Consider the following 27,888-nt stretch of genomic DNA (forward strand, 5'->3'; position numbering starts at 1 on the left):
GGTCTCGTCATGCTGCTTCCCTGAAGGCTCCCACAGGATTGTAGTTGACGTCTTCGTAGATTCATCTTCTTATTACAGACACATGCATTTCCTAACATTTGGACTACCTATGCTGTAAAATGTATTAGCTCTTCGATTTATACACGGCATCTATTGCACGTCTGTCCATCCTGGGAGAGGGATTCCTCCTCTGTTGCTCTCCCAGAGGTTTCTCCCATTTTTCCCCTTTAAAACTGTGGGTTTTCCAGAAGTTTTTCCTTGTACGATGTGAGGGTCTAAGGATAGAGGGTGTCGTTATTCTCATACTGATATTCTGAACAATCTGTGCTGTTGTATTAGCTGTAAAGTGTCTCTACTGTAGGCTATTTACCATCACCATATTACCATCTCTATATTCCCCATAGGCTGTGTTTTAAATGTAAATCTACTTGAGTTAGCTAAGGGTTGCCTTCGAGGTGCTTAAATAGTATTTGTAAGGAGAATGGGTGTGTTGTTGAATCCCTACGCCTGCTTTATATATCTGACCTTCATGCTTGGAGGTTGGAGCAGCATCTGAAGATTTTTGAGAAAAACTATTCAGGCTATAAAAAACAGTTAAAAAATCAAAATCAGCCATTGAATTTAGCATCATAATGACATTAAGTCATCTGGAGAGGATCAGAAACAGTTTTTAGATGAGTAGATATGGCATGCATGGGGAAACTCTTTTCATTAAACTGATTATTTCCTCAATCTCAGCAACTTCCGAATGCATAGCCATGACATTTTGTCCTTTTATTTTCCTTCCCCAAAATGATGTAGCCTAATGAAGTGAGTGCTGCCCTGACCTTTCCTGAAGTGGCACAATGTCTTGTATATTTGGAGACCAACTAGAGTTGGATCCTGTGTAAACATTAATTCACGAGTAGGCTAGTCGTAGTAATAGTAGTCATACATCTATGTGATGAAGTAGAAATTGTATAACAGTTACATGGGAAATGTTTCTGAAATCATTTCTTAACGTAAGCTATCCTTAGATACAGAATTTTACATGAAGATAATTTTCATTGCATGACTTTTACTTTTAACAGGATAAGTGAATCCTTTCTCCACCAATGTCTGTAGAAAATTCAAAAATAGCTCCAGAAGCATTCGGTATAGTTTTGTTTTTGTGTCATCACCACTGCCAAGTCAAATTTCATGTCCCCTAGAAGTTATTTATTGAAATATGTGATCATTTAAACTATGTTGTCTGCAGTTTTTATTTCTATACTTTTGTTTAGCCTTTTTCCTGTTTAACAGTGTTGATCCGTCATGCCGTTATAGTGCAGCAGTAGTTTCAGCTCCCTCTGAGGAATAACACCTGGATATCTTTTAACTAAGCCCCTGGTATGAATACAAATATTCATCCAAAGCGTCATTTTGTATTTATCCATAATACTATCAGGAAGAGAAATCAGGGACAGAGAGAGATGACATGTAAGTGGAGACAAATTGCTTTTTATGATCCTGAGAAATGATCATTGATCACAAATACATGAAATGATCACATCAACTTTTCTGTGCTGATCCATTTTAGAAATAAATACACTTTTACATAGCATGAAATAGCTTAAAATGTACAATACACAATAAAAAGAAATTAAATAATCAACATATGTTAAAAAATACGTGTCCGAAAAAGTATTTAGCCATAAATACACAAAATAAGGAATAAATACATAAATAAATAAAACAAGAGATTTTAGAGTTTTCACATGAAACACTACTAGCCTTATTGCCATGTTTGCACCTGACATGCTAAAACACATCGCGCTGATCTGCTTCTCACGCCCATTGTCTCATTTACATGATCAAGGCTCTTTTTAACACATTGCCTCGCACACTAATGAGCGCGAGTCCAGAAAACACTTCAGTTGCTTCATGCAGAAGTATGAGCCCTCAGGAAGTCCATTCAGCCTCATGCCAGTGTGCCCCTCTCCCTCTGGAACAAGTGCCATCTATTTGGGCAAACAATGCCCCCCCCCTGGCCTCAGAAACAATGGCTCTCAATTAACCAGTCAACAATAAATTAGAATATTAAAAGCCACGGAGGACGGGGGTGAGGTTTTAGAAAAGCCTGAGGTGTGTGACCCGATGAGAAGTCTGCAGATGTCGGTCATGCGGGACGAACGCCTTTCTTTGACATGTAGACAGAGAGGGACAGAGAAACCAATCTGAACCTCCCCCCGCTGCCATCTCCCCTCTCAGGGCGCCCCCATGTTCCTCAGTTAATCCCACTTTATCCAAGAGAGGCGGGCTGTCAGGTCTGGGAAAAGAGAGATGGAGACAAAAACAGGACATAAGTTTAGTTACATTTTAATGACTGTTTAACAAGTCCTAGGGCTGGAGGTAGAGAATGGGGACACACTCACTCACATAAAGAGGCTTCAGAGCAGATTCCCACAGAATTAGTTAATGGCATAGAGCTAGTAAGAATACTGATGATTGTGTTTCTGTCAAATGAGGTTCATGCCCGATGAAAACACACCTGGGGATTAAAGGAAGCAGCAATCACACAGCAAGCTGCTTCAAGTCAATAACTGTGAAAAACAAGTATTTCTTATTGTTCTGGACGAACATAATTTCTTAATGAACGACTAAGGGTGAACTAAGCACTTGTCTCTGTGTCCATGGTGTACATGAAGCTATTTGTTGTGTGATTATGTCAGAATCAGAAATACTTTAATCATATCCTCTGTCATATTGATGTTTAGTTATATTTGGCTTTAAATATCAGGTATGTTATATTTTAGTGTGTTTGTTAGAGGACTGTTGTGTATGAAAGAAAATTAGGGCAACATGTGATTTATTTTGGAGATCTGACCAAAAGTGAAAGAAAAAGAAAATTCAGATTTCCGAGATTTTAGTCAGAATCATGGCTTTTCTTTCTCAGAATTCTGAATCTAATCTTATAATTCTGTCTTATTTCTCCGGACATAATTAGTTGTACTTTTGATCAGATCTAAAAACACACAAAATAACGTTTTTCTTTAAATAAATATGGTAGGCCTAAACGACATATTCTGGAGAGTGAAGAAACTCTTGAAACAATTTCCAAACATTCTACAATAACCTGTATGAATTACCTTATTAAAATAAAAGGCAGATAATGCTCTGAGTCCTGTCAGCACATTTAAATGGTCTGAAGTCAGGCATTACTCTGATCATGTCTGCCCCTTACATCTCCATCATGAGCTAATGATAGTTGTATTATGGGCTGTAATGAAGGGCATCAGCTCACCGCTTGTGTTCCAGATGGCGTTGGTGTGATTCTTGTAGCCGCTCTTCATGCAGTCGTCTACGTAGGACTTGGGGTCGCAGCCCGACACGAGGATCTCCCTCAGCAGGGCGATGTAGGCGATGGCGAGCCTTAGGGTGTCTATCTTGGACAGCCGCTTCTCGTAGGGGAAGGTGGGCACGTGGCAGCGCAGCTCCTCGAAGGCGGAGTTGATGCTCAGCATCCTCTTCCTCTCGCGGATGTTGGCCGCGTGCCGCTGCACCTTATAGGGCGGGTGAGAAGAGAGGCGCCGCGCCCTGTGCTTGGTCACCTCCAGGGGGTCGTCCATGGAGGACGTTTCCCCTTCAGCGCACGCCTCTTCCCCCGGAGACTGCACGTCGAGGTCGGTTAAGGTCAGCTGTGCGTCCGGGAACATGGACTGACTGCCGAAGTTGGACCAGGGTGAGAGCTGGCCGGCGGAGTTGTAGTCCAGCAGGAAGGTGTCCAGCTGGCTCTGGAACTGGAAGTTTTGGTCCATTTGTCCCCAAAATGCATAATCAGTAGTGCCATCCTGATCCAAGTCAAAAAGCACGTCCTCCATATTTAAAATGATAGGATCTTTCCCAGTCTCTGAAGGCACACAGCAGATTCTCGATACTGTCTACCTGCATGTGCCTGAATCTCTGCCGTGTGACACCCACATGGGCACATCTCCCGGATTAAATACTTCCAGGGCCTCCATGTTTCTCGGCGGGTTGCTCTGGCCAATTCTAAAGGCTGAAAGGGAGCTCTTAAGAACACTTTACCCCTCCTTGTGGATCGTTCATTGCTTTAAAAACGCATTACAAAAGAATCAGTTGATCTCCAAACGACAAAAAAGCGGGGAAAACACGTGTCCAATTATAAACATCCCCTCAAGTAGGCCCGCTAATATTGACAAAAAACACTCCGTATATGGCAGGCAGTGGAGGGCTTGTGCCGAGCATTATGGCGCAGCAGGCCACTGCAAACCCGGTGGCCTCTGAATGGGACTGTTTTATCTATTAAAGCTCAGCTGACAAAAAACACTACTGTCAGGAACACATGAGCATCCTTTGTTTGTGGGAAATGTAACGAGATTTAATGGGAAAGGAGTGTTATCTTATGTTTTGTTTTGCCTTTGGGTTTATTCTGGTCTAGACATTTCTTGCACCCTGATACCGAAATGCAGGATGCAGCATTATTCCAGCAGGAACGCCATAGCTCGCCCCACATAATTCTGGGTCTAGTTGCCACATTTAAGGCGCTTCTATGTGCAAATGATATGACTGAGTAAATGGCAAACCATGGAGACGACGCACGCTGTAATTACGCACGGGGGTTAATCAAATAAGCCAGCTCGTTCCGAGGTTGGATGGAGGACAGCATGTGGATGAACTTTAATTTAAGAAGGCTGTATGTTTGCTAAAACGTGGTTTTGATTTGGCGAAGTCCTTTACGATGCTAATTTAAAAGGGGGGACTGTTTGTTGGAGTAAACACAGGTGGCACGAGGTTTTTCGCTGATCTTTTTTAAGAGGTGGCAGCTGATTCACCAACATTATCACTGAGACAGGTGAAGCGCCTTACTGACAGTTTGTGGTGTCACCAAACAGGTGACACCACCTATATGATATAGAGAAAGCATTTTTTATTATAAAGTATTACACAAGCCAGATAATAATCAACGTGGCTGTGGAATACATTTTCTCTTATTTAAATAAAAAGTCCAATATGGCACCTTCCCTGGCATTCTGATCATACTGTATCTTATACTTGACCTTAAAGTGTATTCAGGTTTAAAGGAGTTAAAATAATATATTCCTCATAAATAATTGTCAAATACCCAGTATCAGCGGTGAAAGAAGTACTCCAATGTTATACTTAAGTAAAAGTAGCAATACTTTGTTACAAGTTAAAGTCCTGCATTCAAGATAATTCAAGTAAAAGTACACTAGTATGTATTGGCTTTAGAATATACTCAAAGTATCAAAAGTAGTACTCGCCATGGCACATTTAGTGAAGTAAATACTTATTTTGACACCAGGTGGTGGAATGTAACTAAAAACATCTACTCAAGTATCATACTTTAGTATATTTTGACATCATTTGATGTGCCTTCCATTTTATGCTACAGTACTTTGTACTTCTCCTTCACTACATTCCATAGGCAAATGTTGTACTTTTTACACCACTACATTTGTTTTACACTCAGTTATTAATTGCTTTTAATATACAAAAACATATGATTTGTTCACAGAGGTGTAAAGTAACTAAGTATATTTACTCAAGAACTGTACTTAAGTACAATTGTGAGATACTTGTACTTTACTTGAGTACTTGCTTTGTACTTCTACCCCACTACAATTCAAAGGAAACTCGTGTACTTTAACTCCACTACATGTATTTAATACCTTTAGTTACTTTACCAGCTTTGATAACACTTTAATGATCAATAATTATAAAACATATCATATATATTATTCTGAAATTGGGACCAATCTGCAGATGAGTACTTTTACTTTTGGTAATATAAGTTTATTTTGATACTAATACTTTTATACTTTTACTTGAGTAACCTTTTGAATGCAGGAATTTTACTTGTAACAGAGTATTCCTACACTCTAGTACTTCTACTTTTACTCAAGTACACAATCTGAGTACTTCTCCCTCCTCTTTTTGCTCACATGATGCACTACTATGTATTATAAAAAGTCTAGAAAATGTACTCCACATCGACAACCTAAAAGATTCAAATGCTTGTAAATATGAAAAACAGGATAATATAATATTATTTAATAATGAAAGAGCTATTCTGCATACTTTTACTTTTGATACTTGTAATACTTTTAGTTGATAATACCTCAATACTTTATGATACTGAAATGGGCCAATATGCAGAATGAGTACTTTTCCTTTTTATATTTCAAATAAAAACTTTACCTAATTAACATTTAGAATTTGGGATGTTTGCTTGTAATCAAGTATTTTAAGACTATAATATTTATTTTGCTTGAGTGCAGGATCGGAGTGCTATATCCACCCTGCCCACTTCAGAATCTCATATATTATTTCACTTATTGATGAATCTATATTTATCACAGCTGGTGGGTCATTTTATTTACTTTGTATAGCTACTGCTCGTGGATATCTTGACCTTACATTTATGTCACTGTTGATTTATTAGTTTATTTTGAAAAAATGAAATGAATAAAGTAAAATATTCGCTGGAAAAATGTTGTGGAGTAGAAGTATAAAGTAGCCTAAAATAAAAATATTCAGCTTGAGTACAAATACCTCACAATTGTATTAGAACTTTTGAGTTAATAGGCTACTTCACTACATTTCAACACTTCCCAGTATCAATGTGTTTTTAAAGTTGACGTAAAAACGCGTACTGAGGTAAAAGTCATGCATTCAACATCTTATTCAAGTAATCAAGTATCGGCTTTAAAATATGCTTAAAGTATAAACAGTAAAACTACTCATCATCATGTTTAATGTCCCATTTCACAACAATGTTATTTTACTGGATTATAGTGATGCATATATGTGTCTGTCACAACTTGTAATTCTATTTACTTTCTATACGCTAATCTAAATCTGTAAAGTAACTAAAACTGTCAGTTAAAGTCGTGGAATACAAATGAGAACATTGTCTTCTAAAATGTAAAGAATAAGTATAAAGTAGCATAAAATGAAAATACAGCATAAGTACACCTCATTATTGTACTTTAGTAAAAAACTTGAGCATTTTACTACATTCCACCTTTCCCAGTGACTGTGTTCTTGCAGTTGACGCACAGACACGTTGTTTTTCTTTTAAGGAAAACATAAACGCCTCAGATCTGCATTCTTCTTCGGTGAGCTTTGATTTCCCAGCAGGGACCTCAGTATTTATTTCAGGAAAACACATCAAAGTTGCTGCTATTTTCTTTAGTATCGAGTTACACCAGCTAATGAACCTATACAGTTCCAGTGTTGCTTTAACCCCTCTCCATCCTACAGTTCAATTAACCCATTACACAGACTCGCAGGAGAAATGAGAAAGGACAACATCCTGATTAATAATGAGAGCATTGTTATCCCGCCCGGCATCTCGGTTTAACTCTGCCAAGAGTCAATACAAACCTGTTTGGAGTGTAAATTAGGCGGGAAGGGTGAGTGTTTGCGTTGGGTTTAGAATGACTTATTTCTTATTAACGAGTCATCAAGAACACTTTCTTTACATTCGTGATCCCGGATGTCCTTTAAAAGCTGTCGGGGATTTATTTGGCTAGTGTCTGGAATAGATTCTACTTTCAAACGTGTTTTATCATGCAGATCTGTGGCTTTAAGTGTTTAAATTGTATTTCTATTGAATAACAGCAGGTAAAATGATAATGCCTGAATTCAAATGAAAGTGTAATATTATGTGTGAGTTCTGGTGCTTGGTTTAACCACAACCTAAACATAGAATGTATATAATCAGCAGACCTTTATTGCCGTTATACTCATGTACAATGAGATTTGCTGACTTCTCTCTATGCAGTTTAAAATAGAGAAAAAGCAGCAAAGAGAATACAAAACTAAAAAGGCACTATGCTATAATAACTCAAATATTTTATTGGGGGAAAATGTTTAAAATGTCATATTTTGGAATGTGAAAACAGTAATCAGCCTCAATGTTTCTTAATATAGAGAAATAACACATCATCAAAAATCCAGTCACATTTAAGTTATCTGAAGACCCATGAGCAACTTTGTACTTGTTTTACAGATCATACTAAACACATTGTCTCTGCAGCACACCGAGTGTTTGTTTGGATTTTTCTGAGGGGGGGGGGGGGGGGCTGTCAGGACCTTCTGCAGGCTGCCAGCAGCATCCCTCCTGCAGCTGACGGCCCGGTGCGGAGGGTCGGGCTGAAGAGACTGCCTGTCAGATCCAGATCTGCCCCATTGTTCCTGCAACAATTCAAGAGGGCTGAAGGGTTTAAAAAGGAACCAACGATAGCAGCGCTTCACTAAATGTGCCAGGAGTGAGTACACAGTCTATTAAGATACATTCACATCTCAACACTGAGCTTATGGGGACATTTGATTTTATATCTCCCTATTGAGACGTAAAATATATGTTTTGTGGTCTCAATGACAGTTGATAAGGTTTCGATTCACTATGTGTGGTCATAGGCGGGTGATTAGATATGGGCCCCTGGGCGTAGACACATTTAAGGCCCTGCCACCTTCATACATGGGAGAAAGACAATATAAAGACCTTATAGCTGTTTGGATTCAAGATTCAAAGGCTTTATTGTCAAATGCACAGTAGCTACAGTTATGGCAATGAACATGTTAAATCCCAGGCTTCTTCAACAATGCAACATAAATACATATAGGACATAAACAATTAAAAAATAGTACAAGAAGAACATAACAGAAATGCTAGAGGGTGTTACAATGTGCAGGTTAGCCTTTACGTCAGTGTTTTTATCTTCTTGTTGTGTCTTCTTGTATATGTTATGTCTTCTTGTATATGTTGTGTCTTCTTGTCCCTACACATCTCCCTTTTTGCTATTTATAGATATGAATTGTCTCTTTGGTTGTTTTGCCCCTTTTTGTAGTTGTTTTGTGTTTTTTAATATTAATGCAGCTTCACTTACCTTCTTCACATAGTCATTTTTAGTCCCTGTGGTTGCGTTCCTATTTGTGGTCATATTTAGTGTCACTTTTTGGTAGTCAATTTGTGTTTCTTTGTGAATACTTTCCCTTCTTTTCGTAGTCGCTGTGTCTTTGTGTGGCTCTTTGCAGCTTTTTTGTGTCTCTTTGTGGTTGTTTTATGTTTCTTTGTCGCCATATTGAGTTTCGTCCTGGTTGCTTCATCTCTTTTTGAGTGATATTTTGTAGGGGAAGGCCTTGGTGCCCCTAACACTTTGGAACTCTTAGCTTTTTGCCTAGTAGGCCTGTTCAGTGAACCATCCATGTGTGTGGTGCCTCATTAAATACTATCCAGGCTATAGTGTGACCCAAAGTGCTCCTCTCCGAAAGACAAACTATAACATCCAGTCTTCTGCCAAGAAAACCGGACAGCATGGACAAGTGAAGTGCGGTTCTTGGACTCTGCGCGGCCACCTGCTCACAATTAGGACTGCGGTTTTGAAGCCGTTTCCCACCTGGGAGTAACTGTGTGGAAAACAAGGAAGTTAATGGAGCAGCGAATCAAACGCACATCAGAATGGATCCACACCTGCTCTTTCATGTCCTCTATTATATTATGACTTTTAATCAGTGACATATTTGGGGGGGGATTAGTGTGAACAGTGTTGGGGCTTTTGTTATTTCCTACAAATTACCGCGTGGTGTTGCTGAACTCTTTTTAGATTCAGGGCCAAAATACACAACGGCCAAACCTCTATCTTTTTATTTCTCTTTCATAATGTCTGTTGCTATTTCTACCTCATACCCCAAGCAAATACAAAGATTAGCATTTCAGGGTTGTGTTGAGGCATGTCTTATTTGTTTGGGTACAAGGCTGATACACATCTTGGTTCTGGAAGCCTCTGCAATGAGAGAATGGCATAGCGGCCAAGTAGTGTAATCTTCAGCGCGGGCCACAAACAGCTCTTTGATCCGCACTGGGACCGAGCCATTAGAGTGTCACGGCACATTGGAGTGATAGCACACAGCAGAAGTTGCCCTTGACCACAGATTCAGATGGCCTCAGGCTTTTACCTTTAAGCTACAATTAGCATTAATGCAATGAGCAGTATGTGCCCAGCTTCAAAGGCCACAGCAGCCAACTGCATGAAAATAATGCAGGAAATGCCGAGACTGATTGTATGCTAACTCTCTTGCATGTGAGGTATTTGGGGTTACATTCAGCTGCATCTTTGGGACAATATCACATTATTCATGTATGACCTTATACATCATATGTGTGACACCCAGGGTGTGGAGAGTCATGTTTAAAATGTATTCTGTTACAATGAGAAATGACCTGTTAAAAAATGTAATCAGTCCTATGCTGCTTTTTGGGGTTTTCCTTTTCCTGTAGTGTGTTATACGTTTTTGCGCATGTAAATGGTCTGCAAAGGCTAACATTCCAAGGTTCCCTCCGAGGGCCACCCGCACAGTCCCCCCTGCCTGGAACACCGCAATTGGACTCCTCTGTTTACTCCCATAGCATAGTGACATCACTAAGTAACACTTGTGCTGCTATTGGCTAGTGCTCCAACATATTGTCTCTTAGCATTTGACCATTCACAACAGAGCCGGCCAGCTGACCAATCAGAGCAGACTGGGCTCTGGTTTCAGACAGAGGGTGAAAAGAGGTAGGCAGTACAAGAAAAATAAAGAGCTTTTTGAACATTAAAGCATGGAGACATGTTGCAGTAGAGGCACAAAATAAAATATGAAACTGATCATTTGCATAATTGGGCCCCATTAAATGTATTGAAACATTTTTATCATTCTAGTATTGCCCACTCTTTCACTAAATGTACAGCTCACCTGATTAGTGGCATAGTACGACCAAGACAAGCTACAAAACCTGTCAAAAAATGATCCTGATCCTTAAAGTTGAGTAGCAGCTTGCTGGCTGAGAGCCCATTCCTGTCTGCATTTCAGGCCCAGCTAGGTCTGGTCTGGAAAAAGCATCATGGTCGTAAAGTGGGCCTTAAGCAAACACCCCTCCGGGGGCACCACCCCTCTCCATGGACCGGCGAACGCCTCAGGCTGGATCTTAGCCCCCGGCTTGATATAAACACATTATTTCTGCAGCATGGGTGTGTATACGGTGCTTGACAACAGGTGGTATTTAGATAATATGGCTTCATATGTGTGCACAACACATCATAAGCTTTCCCCTTCACTCCAATATTAATCCCAATCTGTGCGTTCATTGTGAGAGTTTTTGTGCGTCTCAGTGGAATGTGTGAACAGAGCCTGTGGGATATCTGCAGGAATGTGTAGACTGTAACCATCAGTGACACCTGCAGAGCACCAGCTGTCAATACCATTCCCTGTAAAATCACCTGACTGCAAAATATGGAGTTTAATGTGAAAAAGAAAGTTATTTTCCTTTATTTGGAATTATAAACTGTTTTTTAAAAAAAAAGTATATTTCCAGACCGCAAGGACAATGAAACTCAGTCAACCCAATTCAACCCAACACCATTCAACTTTCAGATCAAATAAGAAAAAAGAAAGGAAAAGTTATTTCCATGACATTATTGGTTGGGTTCAATGTGAATTTTCCAACTGCGATCAGCAATATCAGCAATTATAAAATAACTTTTTACAGCGTCAGAATAAAATTGAAGATGGGGGATGCTGTCTAGTGTGTGACAGCAGCATTATATAATCAGATACAATTAGAAAATGTCACTCATGTATCAATGGATTGTATACATTGTTGAGAAATGCAGTAATTTCGTTTTGAACTTTTAAAAAGAGATAAAAACTAAGCAGCAGAGATTGAAATGTTCTGACCTTTAGCCCTACTGTATGTCATTCCCAGAGAATGCCTTTAAAATACATAATAATATTTATCTGCTACATAAATGCCCACATCTTACAAACAGCACAACCTCAAATATATATTTTATTGAGCTTCTTTTTTCCACATACATTTCAATTTCAAGTTTAATTAATTTATAAAGAGGTGTTGAACCAACTTGCTTTAAGTACTTTTTGATTCAAGACTCATTTTCATAGCTGTTTTATTTGTGCATCTAGCATTTGGAGCTGCTAGTAAATAAACAAAGTCACAGGCACAGTGTTTATAACTACATACAATGATATACAGGCAGAATAACGCCTATTTAAATACAGAAAGAAAAGAAAGATGTATATAATAATAATAATAATACATAGATAATAACGGATTGAGTGCAGGGAGGCGCTCTCCTTTTGAAATCTCAAGTTTACACATCCCCATTTTGTAAAACCAAGATAACCCTGATGACATCATCACATAACATCAAATCACTGGAAAGATAGACAGTCTTGTACGTCAGGTGATATTTTATATGATTCACATGATATCGTATGGTTATATTTAATAAACAGCTGTTGTTTTGAATAATAATGTGTCTACTGATGGAGCTCAATCTTTTCAAATGTATCAAAATATGTAATTCTGACTGGGACTGCCTGCTGTATGAAAGATTTCCAGGCATGATGAATTTGTTTTGTAGCCTGTAGGCTGTCATTCATGGGGACACCAGATGTGAAAATGCTCCTCCTGCAACTCCACTTCCTTGGAACAAAACCCTATCAGGTCCACAGAGACACACACACACACACACACACACACACACACACACACACACACACACACACACACACACACACACACACACACACACACACACACACACACACACACACACACACACACACACACACACACACACAGGCCTGATACTCAGGAGATGGTCTTAACAGGCGTGAGGGCGTCTTAGGTCACTGCAGAGACATGCCGGTGGACACACTGCGCCTAAAGACCAGCTGCTAGCTTTGTTGTGTGTCAGTTGTCTTCATGTCTCTTCGTCCTGAGGGGACAAGGGGATGCACGTTTTCCCATCTTGGTTAAGAGAAAATGAAAGGCGCTCTTTTTCTTGGAACGCACTCTGCTCTATTTGATTTCGACCTGAAAAGAAACGCGGTCACTTAGGACATTCACACTCAGGACGGTCCTCTGTTTTCACAGGTCGAGTGGCCGATAGGATATGGTGTTCAGAGCGAGCTAATGAAAGGAGAAAGCAGTGGCTGAACGGGGGATAGAGCACACTGACGCAGAGGGAGGATATGTTGATGAATGCTCAGAGTTGACAGAGACAAAACAAAGAATGCAGACAGGGAACATCTCTGATGTCACGCTATAGTTAACTGGGTGATTATCTGATAATCCAATCATCTCTTTTCTTCACTGCAGATGAATGCTGCCCCTCTGCTGGCAGATGCTCCACGTCTGTAATGGGACAGATCCTTTCCTGAATGAAAGGAAAAGGTGACAAAGTTCCCTTTATTTATCCCTGATCTTTGCAAACTAGATAGCTAGATACAATATCATTAATGAAACAAACAAAGTCCAGCTTTAAAGCAATATTGTTAAGCTTTGTTATATAATATTGTTATGCACATTTTTCAAGAAATGTACAATTTCTGTCAAAATGGAAACTCAGTATAATATTCAAATAATTATTTTGCAAGCAACAGTAATTTTTTATTGTTTACATGTTTCAGTTGTAACTCGTTTCATCATTTATTTGTTATAGTATTTTTTTAAGTTATGGCTGCATACAGTATGTAATGTTAGTGCACTTAGCTTTGGGAAACACCATCGTTAACAAAATCGGCTGTTTACATTCACTTTTCGTTCCATATTTCAAATGTAGCCCACTTAATTGCTATCCAGGGGCCGTATTCACAAAGGATCTTAGGGCTAAAAGTAGCTCCTAACTGGCGAATTTAGGAGAAACTCCTAAAAATAATGGGCGTGTCAGTCTTAAATTTAGGACTCCTAATTTTATTCAGTAAGAGCAATTCACAAAGTATTTTAGGCCTAAAAGTAGCACCTAAGTTTAGGAAAGCTTAAAAGTCCTCGTACTCAGTAAGACCTATTCACTAAGAATCTGAAAATGGCTGCGAGACGAAATGTTTTGCAGATAATGGAAGACTGTGAATTGATCAAGAGATATAGGCTAAATCGTCAGGGTATCAAACTTGTTGTGGAATTAGTGCGGGATGCAATAACATCCCCGACTAACAGGAATAACCCGATTAGTCCGGAAATAAAATTTTTGGCAACACTACGATATTTAGCAACAGGGAAAATGCAACTTTGCAATGCCGACGATTTAGGAATATCGCAACCATCAGTCAGCCGTGCCATAAACCAAACCATCAACGCGCTCTCTAGACCACATATCATTCAACAGTTTATCCGGTTTCCTTTGGACAATCAACAACTACACAGGATCAAAGCCAACTTCATGGCAATTGCAGGTATGCCCGGTGTGGTCGGTGCTATTGACGGGACGCACATAAAAATAATTGCGCCATCAAAAGATCAGGACGTGTTCGTCAATAGAAAGAAAGTACATTCCATCAACACGCAGATTGTTTTCATTCATCATGATAGGGGGACTTGAACGGCGGTATGGGCTGTTATTGAAAGTGTTTAAGTGCTGGAAATATGCTCATTGGATAATAGTTTGCAGGGTGCTTTTAATTGCCTCCTTGATTTAATGCAATTTACGTATTTTTATTGTTTTCTCTCTCTCTTTAACGTGCATATACAACGTCATTATCGTGGTCTGCCCAAACTTGTCATCATGCGTGTATTCTGCTAACTGCACTGTCCGTAACTATTTGATAGGAATACATTTCTAGCCTAGGCTATTTCCCGGTTTTTCTGTGATTTAGTGGGCTCGTTTGTGGGATGTTGCGGATGAGTTTCACCGAGACCGCCTGCTCTGAACAACCAATCACCGTACTGATCGCTTCTAAACTCATGCACGAGAATCGACGTAATCCATAGCAACGCCGCGTTACTCTTATTGATTTATCCTTAGTATGATTAGGTCTCAGCGGCTTTGTGAATAACTTTTAAGAAAAAACTCCTACGTAAAATGTTTTAGCGCGAGTTAGGAGCACTCCTAGCGGTAAGATAAAATGCTTTGTGAATACGGCCCCAGGTCATGTGTCTCAGGTCAGGATCAATAAGTCTATGTAGTGAAGAGTATGGGTTGGAGGTCAAACAAACACTTTTCCCAGGCACACTGATCTTGTTTCTAGACATTAGTAAAACGCACAAAAAAATACTTTTTGTTGTCACTTTAATGAAGATTATTGCATTAGACCTTGTGTGATTCATACAATGGCAACGTTTTGGTGGTTGGAAATATGTCTTGGAACTTCCTGGAGTCTTGTCATTACCATGGTGATGGTTGTAGTTTCATATAAACTGTACAGATATGAGGGTGGTGTAATCTTCTCCTCTAAATGTCCGACTACAGTGCTAGTCAATTGTGACAAAATAGAGCAAGAAATATCTGGTTATGAATGAGTTTTTTGACACCAGTTTTCACATCAAGTCCTATGATAGAACATTTGAATGGGTGACATTCTGCATGGGTTAGACAGAAGGACATACGTTTGTTTCATGGAGCCAAGCTTTCACTTTACCAGAATCCAATCCCTGATGTGTAAAATGTCCAATCTAAAGCACACTTGTCTAATGTGTAATTGTCTAAAATACTTGATAAACATGAGCAACAATGAATTGCTTTTATCTCACAGTTTTTAGTTATTTTGTTTGTATTATTTCTATCATAACCAATAATCTGCAAACAGAGCATCAAATCAATAAAGTCCAGGAAAGCCAAGCAGCCAGAGGGTTGCAGATTATAAATGAATCAACTGGCATATTACAAAAACATCCCTAACAGGAGGACATCCCTGCTCTTGCCAAGGATATGGAGGGAGGAAGGAGAGTGGGTGCACAAAGGACCAAGTTAGGCTGTTAAAGATATAGAGAGCTTTTTCAAACAGGTCCCATCTGAAAGAATAATGATGGCTGCTTTATTCTTCCCAAGGTAGTCGGCACAATGGAGCCAAAGTTGCACACTGGAGAGGAATCACAACTGCACAGGAGATTACAACTGGCCCACAGCAGCTCTAACACAGTGGTTTTAAAAGGTAAAACTAGAAATCGACTGGGGAACGATCAAGAAATGATTGACTGGCTCCTGGAATCGTCCACCAAATGCTGGAGAGACTGGTAATGGAGTTTCAGGTTGCAGCGGAAGATATAAAGCCCATGATTGATTTTCATCTGATTCCTATCAAGATCTTGATTTCAGCTCAAGCTCACACAATCTAAAGTTGCCTGTAAGGTGACATTTTGTGAATTGTTATACAACCAAACTAAAGTAGGTGAATGGAGACACACACTCTAATGTAAGCAAATGTACAACTTTAAGGTGTTCATTTGGTCTTTTCCAGCATTTGTCTGTAAAGATCTATATATCTATCAAAAATGAATCTATAATCCGCCTTATCAGGTTCATATTTGTATTTTGTGCCTCTACCGTGACAAGTTTAATTGCTTTAATGTTAAAAAAGCTCTTTATTGTTTTCATACTGCCTGTGCTGCAGCACCTCTTTTCACCCTCTGTCTGAAACCAGAGCCCGGTCTGCTCTGATTGGTTAGCTCTGTTGTGATTGGTTAACCGCTTAGAGATGTCCCACTCCTTAGCCTATTACGTATTGGAGCTCTAGCGCAAGTGTTACTTAGTGATGTCATTATGTTACGGGAGTAAACAAAGGATTCCGATGGATGCGTTTCAGGCAGGGGGGGAGAATGTGTGGGAGAGAAACTCCCTTTGGAGGGAACAAAGGGATTTTAGCCTTTGCAGACCTAAATGGTCTGCACACAAACCTAAATAACACTCTACAGGAAAGGGAAAAGCCCGAAAAGTATAATAGGGCCACTTTAAAAACATTTTTTAAACTGCAAAGAACTAGTAGGGCAAGACCTCGACAAGGATGTTTCCATAATTACAAAAATAATTCATGTATCCCCGAGTGTTCGGGTCAGCTCCAACATTTAGTGGGTTCTTCTTTGGCCCATGCAACACCATTCCACCGCATTTCGTTACAATTCGAGCTGTAGTTATTCTGTAATTCTGCCGACAAACAATTGGAATAACCAATAAACAACTAGCTGTAAATGTCAACATTTTTTAATATTAGGTCTTTTCCAGTTGGTGATATTATAAATTGGATATCAATTATTCAATTCATGCTTAATGATTAAAGTGAAGGTGCATTCCTTTTCAAAGTTGTGTTTATTAACTTGTATCCTACACATACAGCAGAAGTGTGACCTTGGTTTTAAAATGACATGCAAATTAGTAATTTAAACATACTTTTGTGTGATTCACAACTTGTCAAACATTGAAACAAACTCATCTGTTTACTGTTAGCTACAAACAATGCTCAATAATTTCTGACTATTTGACCTCAGTCTGATCTGCCCACACAATCAAACAGACCCCAAGCCTGTGAGGCACGCAAGCATTTTTTATCGGCAGAGCTGAATTAATTCAACCTAAGAACAGAGCAAAGTCACACATTGCGGCTCACACCAAAAGCTTCAGCATCTGAGAACAATTAAACGTCTGGTTTCCATGAGAGGCTGATATGCCAGTTTTCATTTGCAGTGGGGGAAAAGCCCTCACCATCGCCCCCCACCACCAGTGCCCCACTGCCTGCTCCAGATCATACCACCAGACAACACGCATTAGCAATGAGGAACGCAGCAAGTCTGCAAATGTTCCGATCCATTTGCGAATGTGATAGGATTTTACGCAGCGCTTGCTCCCAAAACCCATGTTTACAACAAATTGTTACATAAAAATTAGGAAGCTTTGATATTGCGCTGCCTGGGCTTGAAGGCTGTGCCAATTGGCCTATTTGATGAATTGTGTAAAATCTAACTAGCTCTTTAGATGTTAGATCATACAGCTTTAAAGTTGATACGCCAAGTAGGACGCTACTGTCAGTTGGCTTAATGTTAATTAGCACGCTTTAGAGTAGCTAGCAAGTGGATTTTGTTATCATTGGGAAGAGTAAGGCTAGCTGTATAAAACTATGTATTTTGCATGTTTTAGACATAGAAAAGTGCATCACAAGAATTCATATTCCTTCAGTGAGGGGGCCAGGTTGCAACAAACTCACGTTCAAATATGTTTGTTTTTCCAGGCTCTGGTGTGTTTAACCCTCTATTTTCTAAGCAGAGGTGACCACCAGTCGCAGTACACTTCGTAGCCGTGGTAGCAATTACACACTTCGGTTGTACTGAGAAGCTCCCAGGTGTTAACTGTACACATGTGAAGCAGGGCATGACTGAAAATGAACACATGTGCACAGTAAATCCTCTCAGCATAAATAAAGTAAAGAAGATGTTGCCCTTGTCGAGGTTGAATTGGATTCTGGCCCAGTTCCAAGTTTCAACTGATTCCACAGGGGATTGTCTCTCTCTGCAGAGAGCCTCCACTTGCAGGGCAGAAGAAAGAAAAGTTTCCGGCTGTGTAACTCTAATTAACCTTTCATTTTGAATTACTTACAAATTGTACACTGCGAGAAAGAAAAGACAAACCAGCACATCAAGAGCTGAAGATGGTTCTGGTTTGTGCCTCATTACATTGATTTCTCAAGTGTTTTTAAAAGCAGATTTTCTTATAGTCTGTGCATTTATGTTTGCACACCATTTCTTGAAAGTGAGGATGAGTGGCACTGAAATGAGATTTTTGTAACCTCAAAATGAACAGCTCATCATCTTGAAGTAATATGCTGTTTCTCATTCTGACAACCCCAATCTCATTGCCCAATATGAACATTTGGATTGGATGAAATAGCTCATGTTGTAGGTGTCGCCATCAAAGTTCTTCAACCACTGCCAAAAACTCAAACCCTTTATCCTTGAGGAGGCCTAATCTTGGAACATTTCATACAGACAATTGCAAACAATCAGAGAAAGTGGTGGGGAGAAGGAGAGAAGAAATAAAGTCTGGAAAACAAAAGTTTTTTTTATAAGAAACAGATTGCTAAACATAAACACCAATCATGTGACAGGAGCAGAAACAGGAAATTAGATTCCCAGGAGATGGAAAATGCATCCTTGAGTATCAATGATTCATTGTTCTTCGCCTGCCACAGATGGCTCAGGAAAAGAAAGGTGGGAAGAACAGGAAAACAAATGTAATAGAGAAGGAAAGATAGAAAGAGCTGATGAAGACAGAAAGAAAATAATCCACCAGAGATGGACCAGTGTGTTTGAGGAAAGACACCCGACACTTCCCTGGTTTGCCAGATACCACAGGAGCTTCTGTCTTGGCTTCATGGAAGTCTTTTCACCACCATCTTTCTCCATCATCATCTCTCCATCTATCATCCAATTGTTCATCATACACTGAAAGAATAGGCCGGATTTTAAAGCGCCAATGTCCAGCTTGAAACCCCAATTTGTGCCGAAGACAAGTGTTCTCTGTAACAGCTAGAGATGACAAAAAGCCAGAATAAAGTGCCATGATATTAAATTCATCACACACAAAGTAAAGTTAAAAAACAAAAAGGTAGAAAGAAAGAGATAAAATGTATTCTAAGGATAACGTCTATATGGCCTGGCTTAAGCACACCGACTGATGTGATGTTTTCACAACTTTTTGTGATGGTTTGGGAAATGTTCATCCCTTTCAACACAATTTGCACCAGACAAAATAACTGGTGTGGAAGATACACCACTATAAAACCATGTGTCATGTTTGAGATGCATGTTTAACTAGTGAGCTTAAGAAGTCCTGTTATTTTTGTTACATTATGATGGAATAATGATAGCTATTTCTGACTATTTCGAGTCAATATGCTAACCAGATTGTCTTCAAAGACTCTGTGTTTCCCTTGGCTCGGCATGGTATGCACTTTTTTATTTTATTCAAAGCACTTGAGAAACAACTTGTTAAATGCAGAAGTATACTTTTTGAATAAACAGTTGAAAAACTCTTTATCAAAATCCAATCCAATCCAACTTTGTTTATAAAGCACTTAAAAACCTTCAGACCAAAGTGATATGCAGAGAAATAAAAGCGCCCCCAGTCCTTACAAAATAAAAACAAATAAAAGGTAAGAACACAAAATAAAATAATACAAATAACAGCCATATACTAAAAAATATATACCATTAAAAAGCAATAAAAGCACAAGAAGAAGAGGTGGGTTTTGAGACGCGATTTTAAAAAGGACAGTGTTTCTAATGTGGAGGCCACAGCGAAAGCACGGTCCCCTTTGAGATTTCGCTATGTTTTCGGCACATTCAGGAGCAGGTGATCAGCTGACCTGAGAAAGTGAGTGGGCCTGTAGGGGTGTAGCAGCTCAGAGAGGTAGGGCAGGGCCAGGCCGTTGAGGGATTTAAAAGTAAATACAATAGTTTTTAAATGATTCCTCAAATGTATGGGAAGCCAGTCCAGTGAAGCTAAAATGGGGGAAAGGTTAACTTTTATATTTCAACCACTATTTGAACAATATGACAGTGCTGATATCATTATATCATTATATCATGCTAAGTGACAGAAGCTCCAGTCTGCCCCTTGTCTCCTCCTTTCCTCTGCTCCCTCCATTTGTCTCCTCTCAGCTTCTGTCTTTCGGGAAATGTCACAATGTAGTTTGTGCGTCACACATTTTGGAAAGCCACTATGATCAATAATGTCTTTGGATTTCCTGCTGAGTCACCTGAGTCACTGGAGCCATCTAGCCAATTTGATGAGTGATTGCATTGTTGAAGTGGCAGTCACAACTTGTCATCCAAACCTCTCCATTACTGGATTTTCCTCAAACAGAATTTCGGCCAAATTGGTGAAAAACAAACCATTTTTTTCTATGTTGTGTTTGCGCATAACAAAAATCACAAGAACAACAAAAATGTATTTTCAGTCACTTAAGACTTTTTTAAATGAAATATTTTTGGTAAGGGTTTTCCCAGTCCTGAAAGCTAAAACCACTGGAAACACAAAGTGTAATACAACATGAAACCCTTGTTTGACAGAACAACCACTGTGTCTCCCACTTCAAATGTAATGATAGTAACATCAAGCTTGACAAAATGTTTCGAGAAGTCAGGCAATTCAAGATAGTACACAAATGAGCCTAGGGTGAAGGACTGGAGCCAGGCATGTTACCTTCTTTTCTTCAAGGCTTGACCTCAGAGCATCCCCCTCATGGGCAGGAGAAAGCTTGGCCTAACAAGGAGACTCTAGGTACGTGGCCAAATTGGCCCAAAGTTTAGAGAAGTGTGAGCCATCCAGAAGGAATTCCAAGGCAGGGTGACTGAGAGCATCAGGGGGAAATGTCAAAGACAGCCAATGGCGTCAGACTGTTGTACCCTGGACCTGTTTACTTAATACCTAATTAAACTGCTCTGTGAAGGAATTCAACATCGAGAGCGGAGCATCAGTCAAGCAGAACTGGTGTCAAGTCACTAATGTGCAGCATACTAATGTTTTAAATGTATTTGAAAACCGCCTTTTGGGATTTATTATATAACAGACTTAAACTGTTCTCCTGTGACCAACAGTATTAAATTACATTAGGTAAGATGATAACAGCGAGAGAAAACGTTACCCTTACTTTATCAGTTAATTAGATCTCTTAGCAATGCATGATGTTGCTCTGTTGATTTTACTGTAAACAGAAAAGAGGAATTGAAAGTGAACATAATGCACAAGTTGCAGCATTATTTTTTATGGCCAGCAGGCAACGACTTCACTGGCTGCAAAAATAAGTCTCATTACATAGAAGTCTATGGGAAAATAACCTTACCTCTCAGATTTGTTTCCTCAGTTAACATTTTCCTAATTAGTTACTGGTCTCAGTCTCTATTTTCCGACTTTTTTTCATTACAGCATGATGTTTAATTTGTAAATTGAACCTTTTTAGAGAAAAATTGATGTTAAGATTGATGTGCGTGGCTTCTTTCTGATTGACCAGTAGCTACCATGTGGTTACAACGCTATGGTTGCTATACTACCATTCCAACCCAGTCTCACGGCATTTCGTGTTATAGTCACGAAATTAATCTATTGATTTGTGTTCACCAACACGATTTCGCGTCACACAGAACGATTTTAAAAGCAATGTAAATAATAACAAATTAGAAGGAAAAAAAGATTTAAAGAAATACAGATTTCAGTATTCTGAGGGTCTGAGCCCCATTTATTTTCCTAGCGGACGGCAAAAAAAGTCTGATATTATACAATTTAAAATAAAAACAATAATTGTGGCTTGATATTGAGTAAGAACATATTTTTACCACACAGCTTCTTGTCTTCCAAGACCCGACCGGCCAAAAAGACGTGGTGCAGGCACGAAACATACTACCAATAGAAATACATTGCTTTTAAAATCGTTCAGTGTGACACGAAAAAAATGGGAAAATCGTGTTGGTGAACATGAATCAATAGATTAAATGTATTTCGTGACTATTACACAAAATGCCGTAAGACTGGGTTGAACATTCGGCTACCATGTGATTGCTACGCTAACATGTGGTTGCTAACATGTGGTTGCTAACATGTGGTTGCTACCATGCGGTCGCTGTATGGATTCGGCTGTTAAGTCTTCGGCTGTTAAGTCTTTTCCTATACATTTTCATTTAGCATGTTTTTTGCTAATCAAATTAGCATCCACATTTGCATCACAATTAATGTGAACTACGGCAAGGCTAGTTAGCTAATGCTAGTGTTAGCTGGTAACTTGTCAGGCTTCTTAAAAAAATGCCAGACTTAAGGCTTCAAAACGATGGTTCCCAAACTCACGGATTACGTCATGGTAAATACTTTCTCTATAATTTACTGTTATGGATTAATGCAACAATGATGATTTTGCTAATACAACTAATCGCTCAATAGCATTTCTGTTAAATGTTCTGTACCAAATTAGCAAATCAACTTCAGTTTTTCACCTGCACTTATTTATATTCCAACAGCTAAATGTACCATAGTTTGGAGCCACCACTGTTGCCTCAGCTGTATTGCTCATACATTATTTTAAACAATTCATTGTGATCTGGCACTGCTGAGTTTTTCTCTTCTATATATTTGGACCATATGTCATATAGCACCATAAAAAAGACAATCTTTGAATTCAAGTACAAAAAAGAAAAATAATCTAATTAAGGTTGTGTGTTTTTTTCAAGTTTAACAGCAACATGGCAAGAATTAATTTAAGTGACTTTGGCAGATTCCACCCTCTTCCCTGACAGGCTGTTCCGGTATTCTCCTCTTGTTAAATCAGCTGGACATTTGAAGCTTGGAAAAAAGGCCAAAATGGAAAACTTTTGTCCCTCTGAATGTCCATCCCTTTGTTTTATGGGTGGACGATGATTGGTATTTTTACAGGGCATCCACTGGAGTGCTTAAAGGTCAGTGATTCCAGCTGGCTGCCTTTTTACAGCATAAAGAAACTGAGGCATTGTGACAAAAAAAGAAGATTCAGTGTTCAAATTATGCTACAAAATGTGTTCACAGCTGTTTTCTCAAAGGAACATATACATTACCTTCATTAGTTGAATTGACACCATCAACTCCACTGGCTTTTTTCCTGATCGGGAGACAAGACACTATACGGCGCAGACAGGCCATGACCCTTACAGAAGCCAGCACTCTGCTGTACTTCTGTATAAAGTTTTCCACTTTCCCAGGCCCTTGTTTCAATACCCAGACTTCAAAGAGCACTTGAAAAGGTGCAGATATCTACCCCAACCCCACATCCACTCCCCATTTAAACAGGGGGGAAAGTGGAGCAATGTGGTTCATATTATTTGATAAGCATCCCATATTCTCAAAGGTATTTTAATGACCTGCGGCTAGGGCTTTCATGGCCCTGGCGCAAACTCTCCAATGACACTGAGGGAACATGCACGTGGAAGCGTCTTTGAGCGTAAAAGGCCAAGCAAGATCTTTATTACACAATGATGCCCGACGTGTAGACATCTACGAAGGACAAGAAGATCAGTTTCATTTCTGCCAGACCACTGGTATTCATTATGCATCTTCTTTTTCCATCTGTCCGTTTATTTTTCGCTGTCTGGAGATGTCAGGGCAAGCGTGTGTTCTTTCCCTGCCGTGACTGTTCAAGTGTGTACTGATGGCAGTCAGGAGGGACACGTTGTGTATTGTTTTAGGCCGTGTGGTGTGCCAGCTGTCATGGATGGCCTTGGCTGAGTCTTTTTTTTCTCCGGTCTCTGTGTTTCTCACACATTACAAGTGCAGTCTGTGAGGTCTTTTGCAGCCGTGTCAAACCATATTCTGATAAGTTTAGACCAGAAACAGGGGTCTTTCCATGCGGGGTTTTTCACAACATCAGCGTAAAGGTTCATCTGAGACATCGGCCACCCAAGCTCTGCTGTCAGTTTGTTAGACGTGAGTCACTAAAAAGTATTTTGGATCTGTCACAGATATTAATATCAAGTACAATTATAACTTTATATTCAAATTGTGCGAACATTTGACATACGTATACCTTCACCAATTGATGCAATTTCCATTTGGTTTGTTTGTTTGTCAGCACAGTTTTGGTAAAAACTACTTTGCACAAGTTTCATGAAACTTGGTGGTCATCAGCCAAGGAAGAATTCTTTGGAAATTTGAAGCGGAAAGAAATCACGTGGCAGATTCGCACATTATTTATTGACTTATGAATAATGGCCTTGGTGGAGATGTAGACATTCAATTTATTTACCTGACATGTCTTTCGTAAAGACTGTACATTGTGATTGTTAAGGGGTTGTTACTATGGACAATAATAAATGAAGCCAATTGGTCTAACAACATCCAGCAGCTTTCAGTTCCCAATAATTGTCATTGCCATTGAGTTACGCCAAAGTGATTGCAAAAACACCCAGCAGCACAAATGGGATGTGACTTTGATGCAAACAAATCAATCAAGACATTTGCGTTCTAAATGGTGTTGATGGGAAATTTCACGACTGCCACTTTTCCAGTCTCCTGTCCTGTTCGCTCGTCAGTATACAGCTGTATTGTTTGCCTTCATCAAGCCTTAGCGCAAAAGCCAAGTCTCACCCTTCGGGGGTTGGAGTTCGGCCTCATTTACCGACATCAGAGTTTGTTTGTGAGGATGAGTTATGGACTTACTCTGCTGGTATGTTCTTCTGTGGTGATTACAAAGGCCTATACAGTGACTGGAAAGCTTCCATTAAACTGTCACACAGCGACTTCTTTGTTGCACCAAGATTTGCAGGAGGTGGCTCTTTACACAGCAAACACCCGGTTCTCCAAATAGCCCCATTTACCCCCCCAACTGTAAACCTGCCAATCCCTCAGGGCCACCTGGCATCCCAACATAGTCAAACAAAAAATGGCTGGATCCTAACATGAGGGTTTTTCTGATGGATCTGGAATATGTATTTCTCACTCTTGTTCAAACTGTGTATATTTTTGGAATGGAATAATACTTCTGAGAATCCACATTTTCCTTACCTCTTGGGATCTGCAAGGCCGGGGGAGTGGGTACTTGTCATGTTGTGGTATTTAGGCAACATTCAGATATTCTATGATGTATTTCATAACAGAGAGCGCAGTCTAAGTGCCAGTTCCTGTTTTGAGCAACTCCGCAGATTTGCTCTTGCCCCATTTTTCTATAATTCCCTTTGTTCTTTTTTGTCTGGGAAAATGTGTTGTGGATTCCCGAGCTGTAAATTGTTGTAAATTGAGTGTAAAATGACAGAACCATGTAAATTGCTAGGATCGATGCATCATGATGTAAATATGCAGTTCGTGCGGAGTGCAGATTTGGCTTGCTCTGGGCTCTTTGATGCAGGAATCTCTGTTCCAGCTTGAGGGAGATGAAACAGGGAGGAACTCAGGGAAAGAATAGCATTGCTGGAGTGCCAACATTTGAAATGTATACTAATAGACTAAATGATCAGTGTGTTCATTTCAAACGTTGTAAATTGCAATCTTGAAGGCTCTTATAGCTCCTCTTTGGAGAATAATGTCAACAAAAATTGTAATAATAAATGTAAAACAATAACTTCCTGTTGTTTCCAAAAAAAAAGGGCTTGGTTAATCCTGCTTCTCTGCCAGATGAGGGTAAGAAACTGGTGCCACAAACTAATTTCCAAATGTGGGATCTATCTATCATTTATAACCTTAGCAAAAACAAGATGAGAATACCAGTTGAAATGCTGATGGAGGGGCTTTTACAAAGTATCCCATTTATGTCTGTATACCATAACATGTCTTTAAGACATTTAAAAAAACCTTCACATTTTTGTGATTTAAAATGTAAAAAATGTAATGTTTTTAACATAATTTCTTACATTTTTCAGTTGTATTTGTGGGAATAAAAGCTGAAACATTATTTTTTCAACATTGAACTGTTGACTGTCACATTTTGCTAGGAATTATAATGTATTTTTCATGTGCTGTGAGGGCATGTGAAGAGTGCAAAACTCAAACAAAAATTAATAGTCAGCAAACATGAATCAAAACGTCTGAAATGAAAATTCCAGTAAAAATGAGTTATGTCTAATAAAACATTGTTTTTAAAAATTAAGTGTAATTACCCCTTATACAGTATGTGTGAACATGCAGCCACACAAACAAATCTGACAAATACTGCAACTATGATATTAAATATATAAAAATATGATTTGTTTGTTGTTGTAGTAACTTATTTAACTTCAATGCCAACCAACTGGATGGTTTTGTACCATCTTGTTTTCAGCTTTCCATCATAAAAAATCACTAATGTATGACACATTTTTTTAAATATAAAAGGCAGTACAAGTAGTGTGAGTAATTCATACAGCTGTTTGATCATATGCGCAAAAAGAGGCCGGGTGTGATCGACATTGGGAAGAGTGAGACACATAAAGAAGCTGGAATGGAGGAGCCAGGCATCAATCTAACAGCAGCTGATGACGACCCTCTCCGTGATATACAGAGTTCAGGAATCTGCCTTTCTTCTCCTTCTCTCCCCTCTTCTTTTTGTTCATCCCTTCCATCTTCTTCTATGCATCGCCCTGTCTGATTTTTTCTTTGTTTCATGCGATAGTCACCATGTCTGGACGGAATACATTTGGAGAACTGCTTTGATCCTTTTGTTATGATTCTTTTATTTGCCTCAGCCACATCCTTCTCTTCAATGCAGTAACCCCACAAGATGCTTTGAATTAGAGGATGGGATGGTAAGAGAGGAGAGGGGAGGAAGGGAGGAGAGTAGGGGTGAGTGATGCTTACGTACGTTCCTGAGTAGGAGACCTGATCGACCTTAGTTTGAACTGAAATGGAAAAGTGAGGACTTGGCCTAAAAGATACAATATAATCAAGTCGAAATACTTCTTCTTTCTTTTGTTATTTTTTTTTTTACTTTGCAAAATGTATTGCTAATATGTACTGATACCAAAAAAATTAATCTAATTAATTACAGGCTTTGTAATTAATTAATCGCAATTAATCGCATTTTTAATCACATATAAATATTTGACCTGAGAACAGTGAGAAGCAATTTTTTTCACATGGATTTTAGTATACCATTGAATAATGACTGAATACATAAGCTTAAGCAACAAAACATTGTTTATTTTTTTCAAGGTGGCACTTAACCAAGACCAACAGAAAAGTGCAATTTTTGCCATAAAGTGTAGCAATAGCATATTTAGGAATATAGTACATTTCAGAGATTCAGGTAGCCTATAGGTAGGTAGACCTTCTGTAAACTATAACACTTTGTTTTTTAAGTAAAACACAATACTTTCAAGTACATTCAGAACATTGGAAACCCTGACTATTAGAAAACATCTCTCTGTTGCTTCAGAGGCCATAACAGACTTTGTTGATTTACCAACAGTTGATTTAAAAAATCTAATCAATTTCAGTCCAACTCTCTCAATAACCTTGGCCAAAACAATAAACAGTTCAACATAAAGTGCCAGTTGCACCAACAACATAATAAATAGTTCAACATAAAGTGTACTGTACCATTTAAAATAAAATAAAAAAGTGCCAGTGATTGACCTCAATCCCTCCTATTCTTCCAATATCCTGATGAAAAATAAAATCTCTCCGTTGC

The 27,888-nt window shown here is 39.1% G+C and overlaps 1 protein-coding gene across 1 annotated transcript; it reads right to left on the reverse strand.

The window, feature by feature from the left end:
* Positions 1-251: 251 nt before the first annotated feature.
* LOC307030240 (protein Fer3) lies at positions 252-3,839 on the reverse strand (the record flags this gene model as incomplete). The annotated part of the gene is made up of 2 exons (XM_079666554.1): positions 252-2,287; positions 3,263-3,839. 2 exons carry the CDS (start codon positions 3,837-3,839, stop codon positions 2,250-2,252), a joined length of 615 nt encoding a protein of 204 aa, XP_079522680.1. The 3' UTR covers positions 252-2,249.
* Between the last annotated feature and the right edge of the window lie 24,049 nt (positions 3,840-27,888).

Source organism: Notothenia rossii (genome assembly GCF_949606895.1).
Source record: "Notothenia rossii genome assembly, chromosome: 2".
NCBI lineage: Eukaryota > Metazoa > Chordata > Actinopteri > Perciformes > Nototheniidae > Notothenia > Notothenia rossii.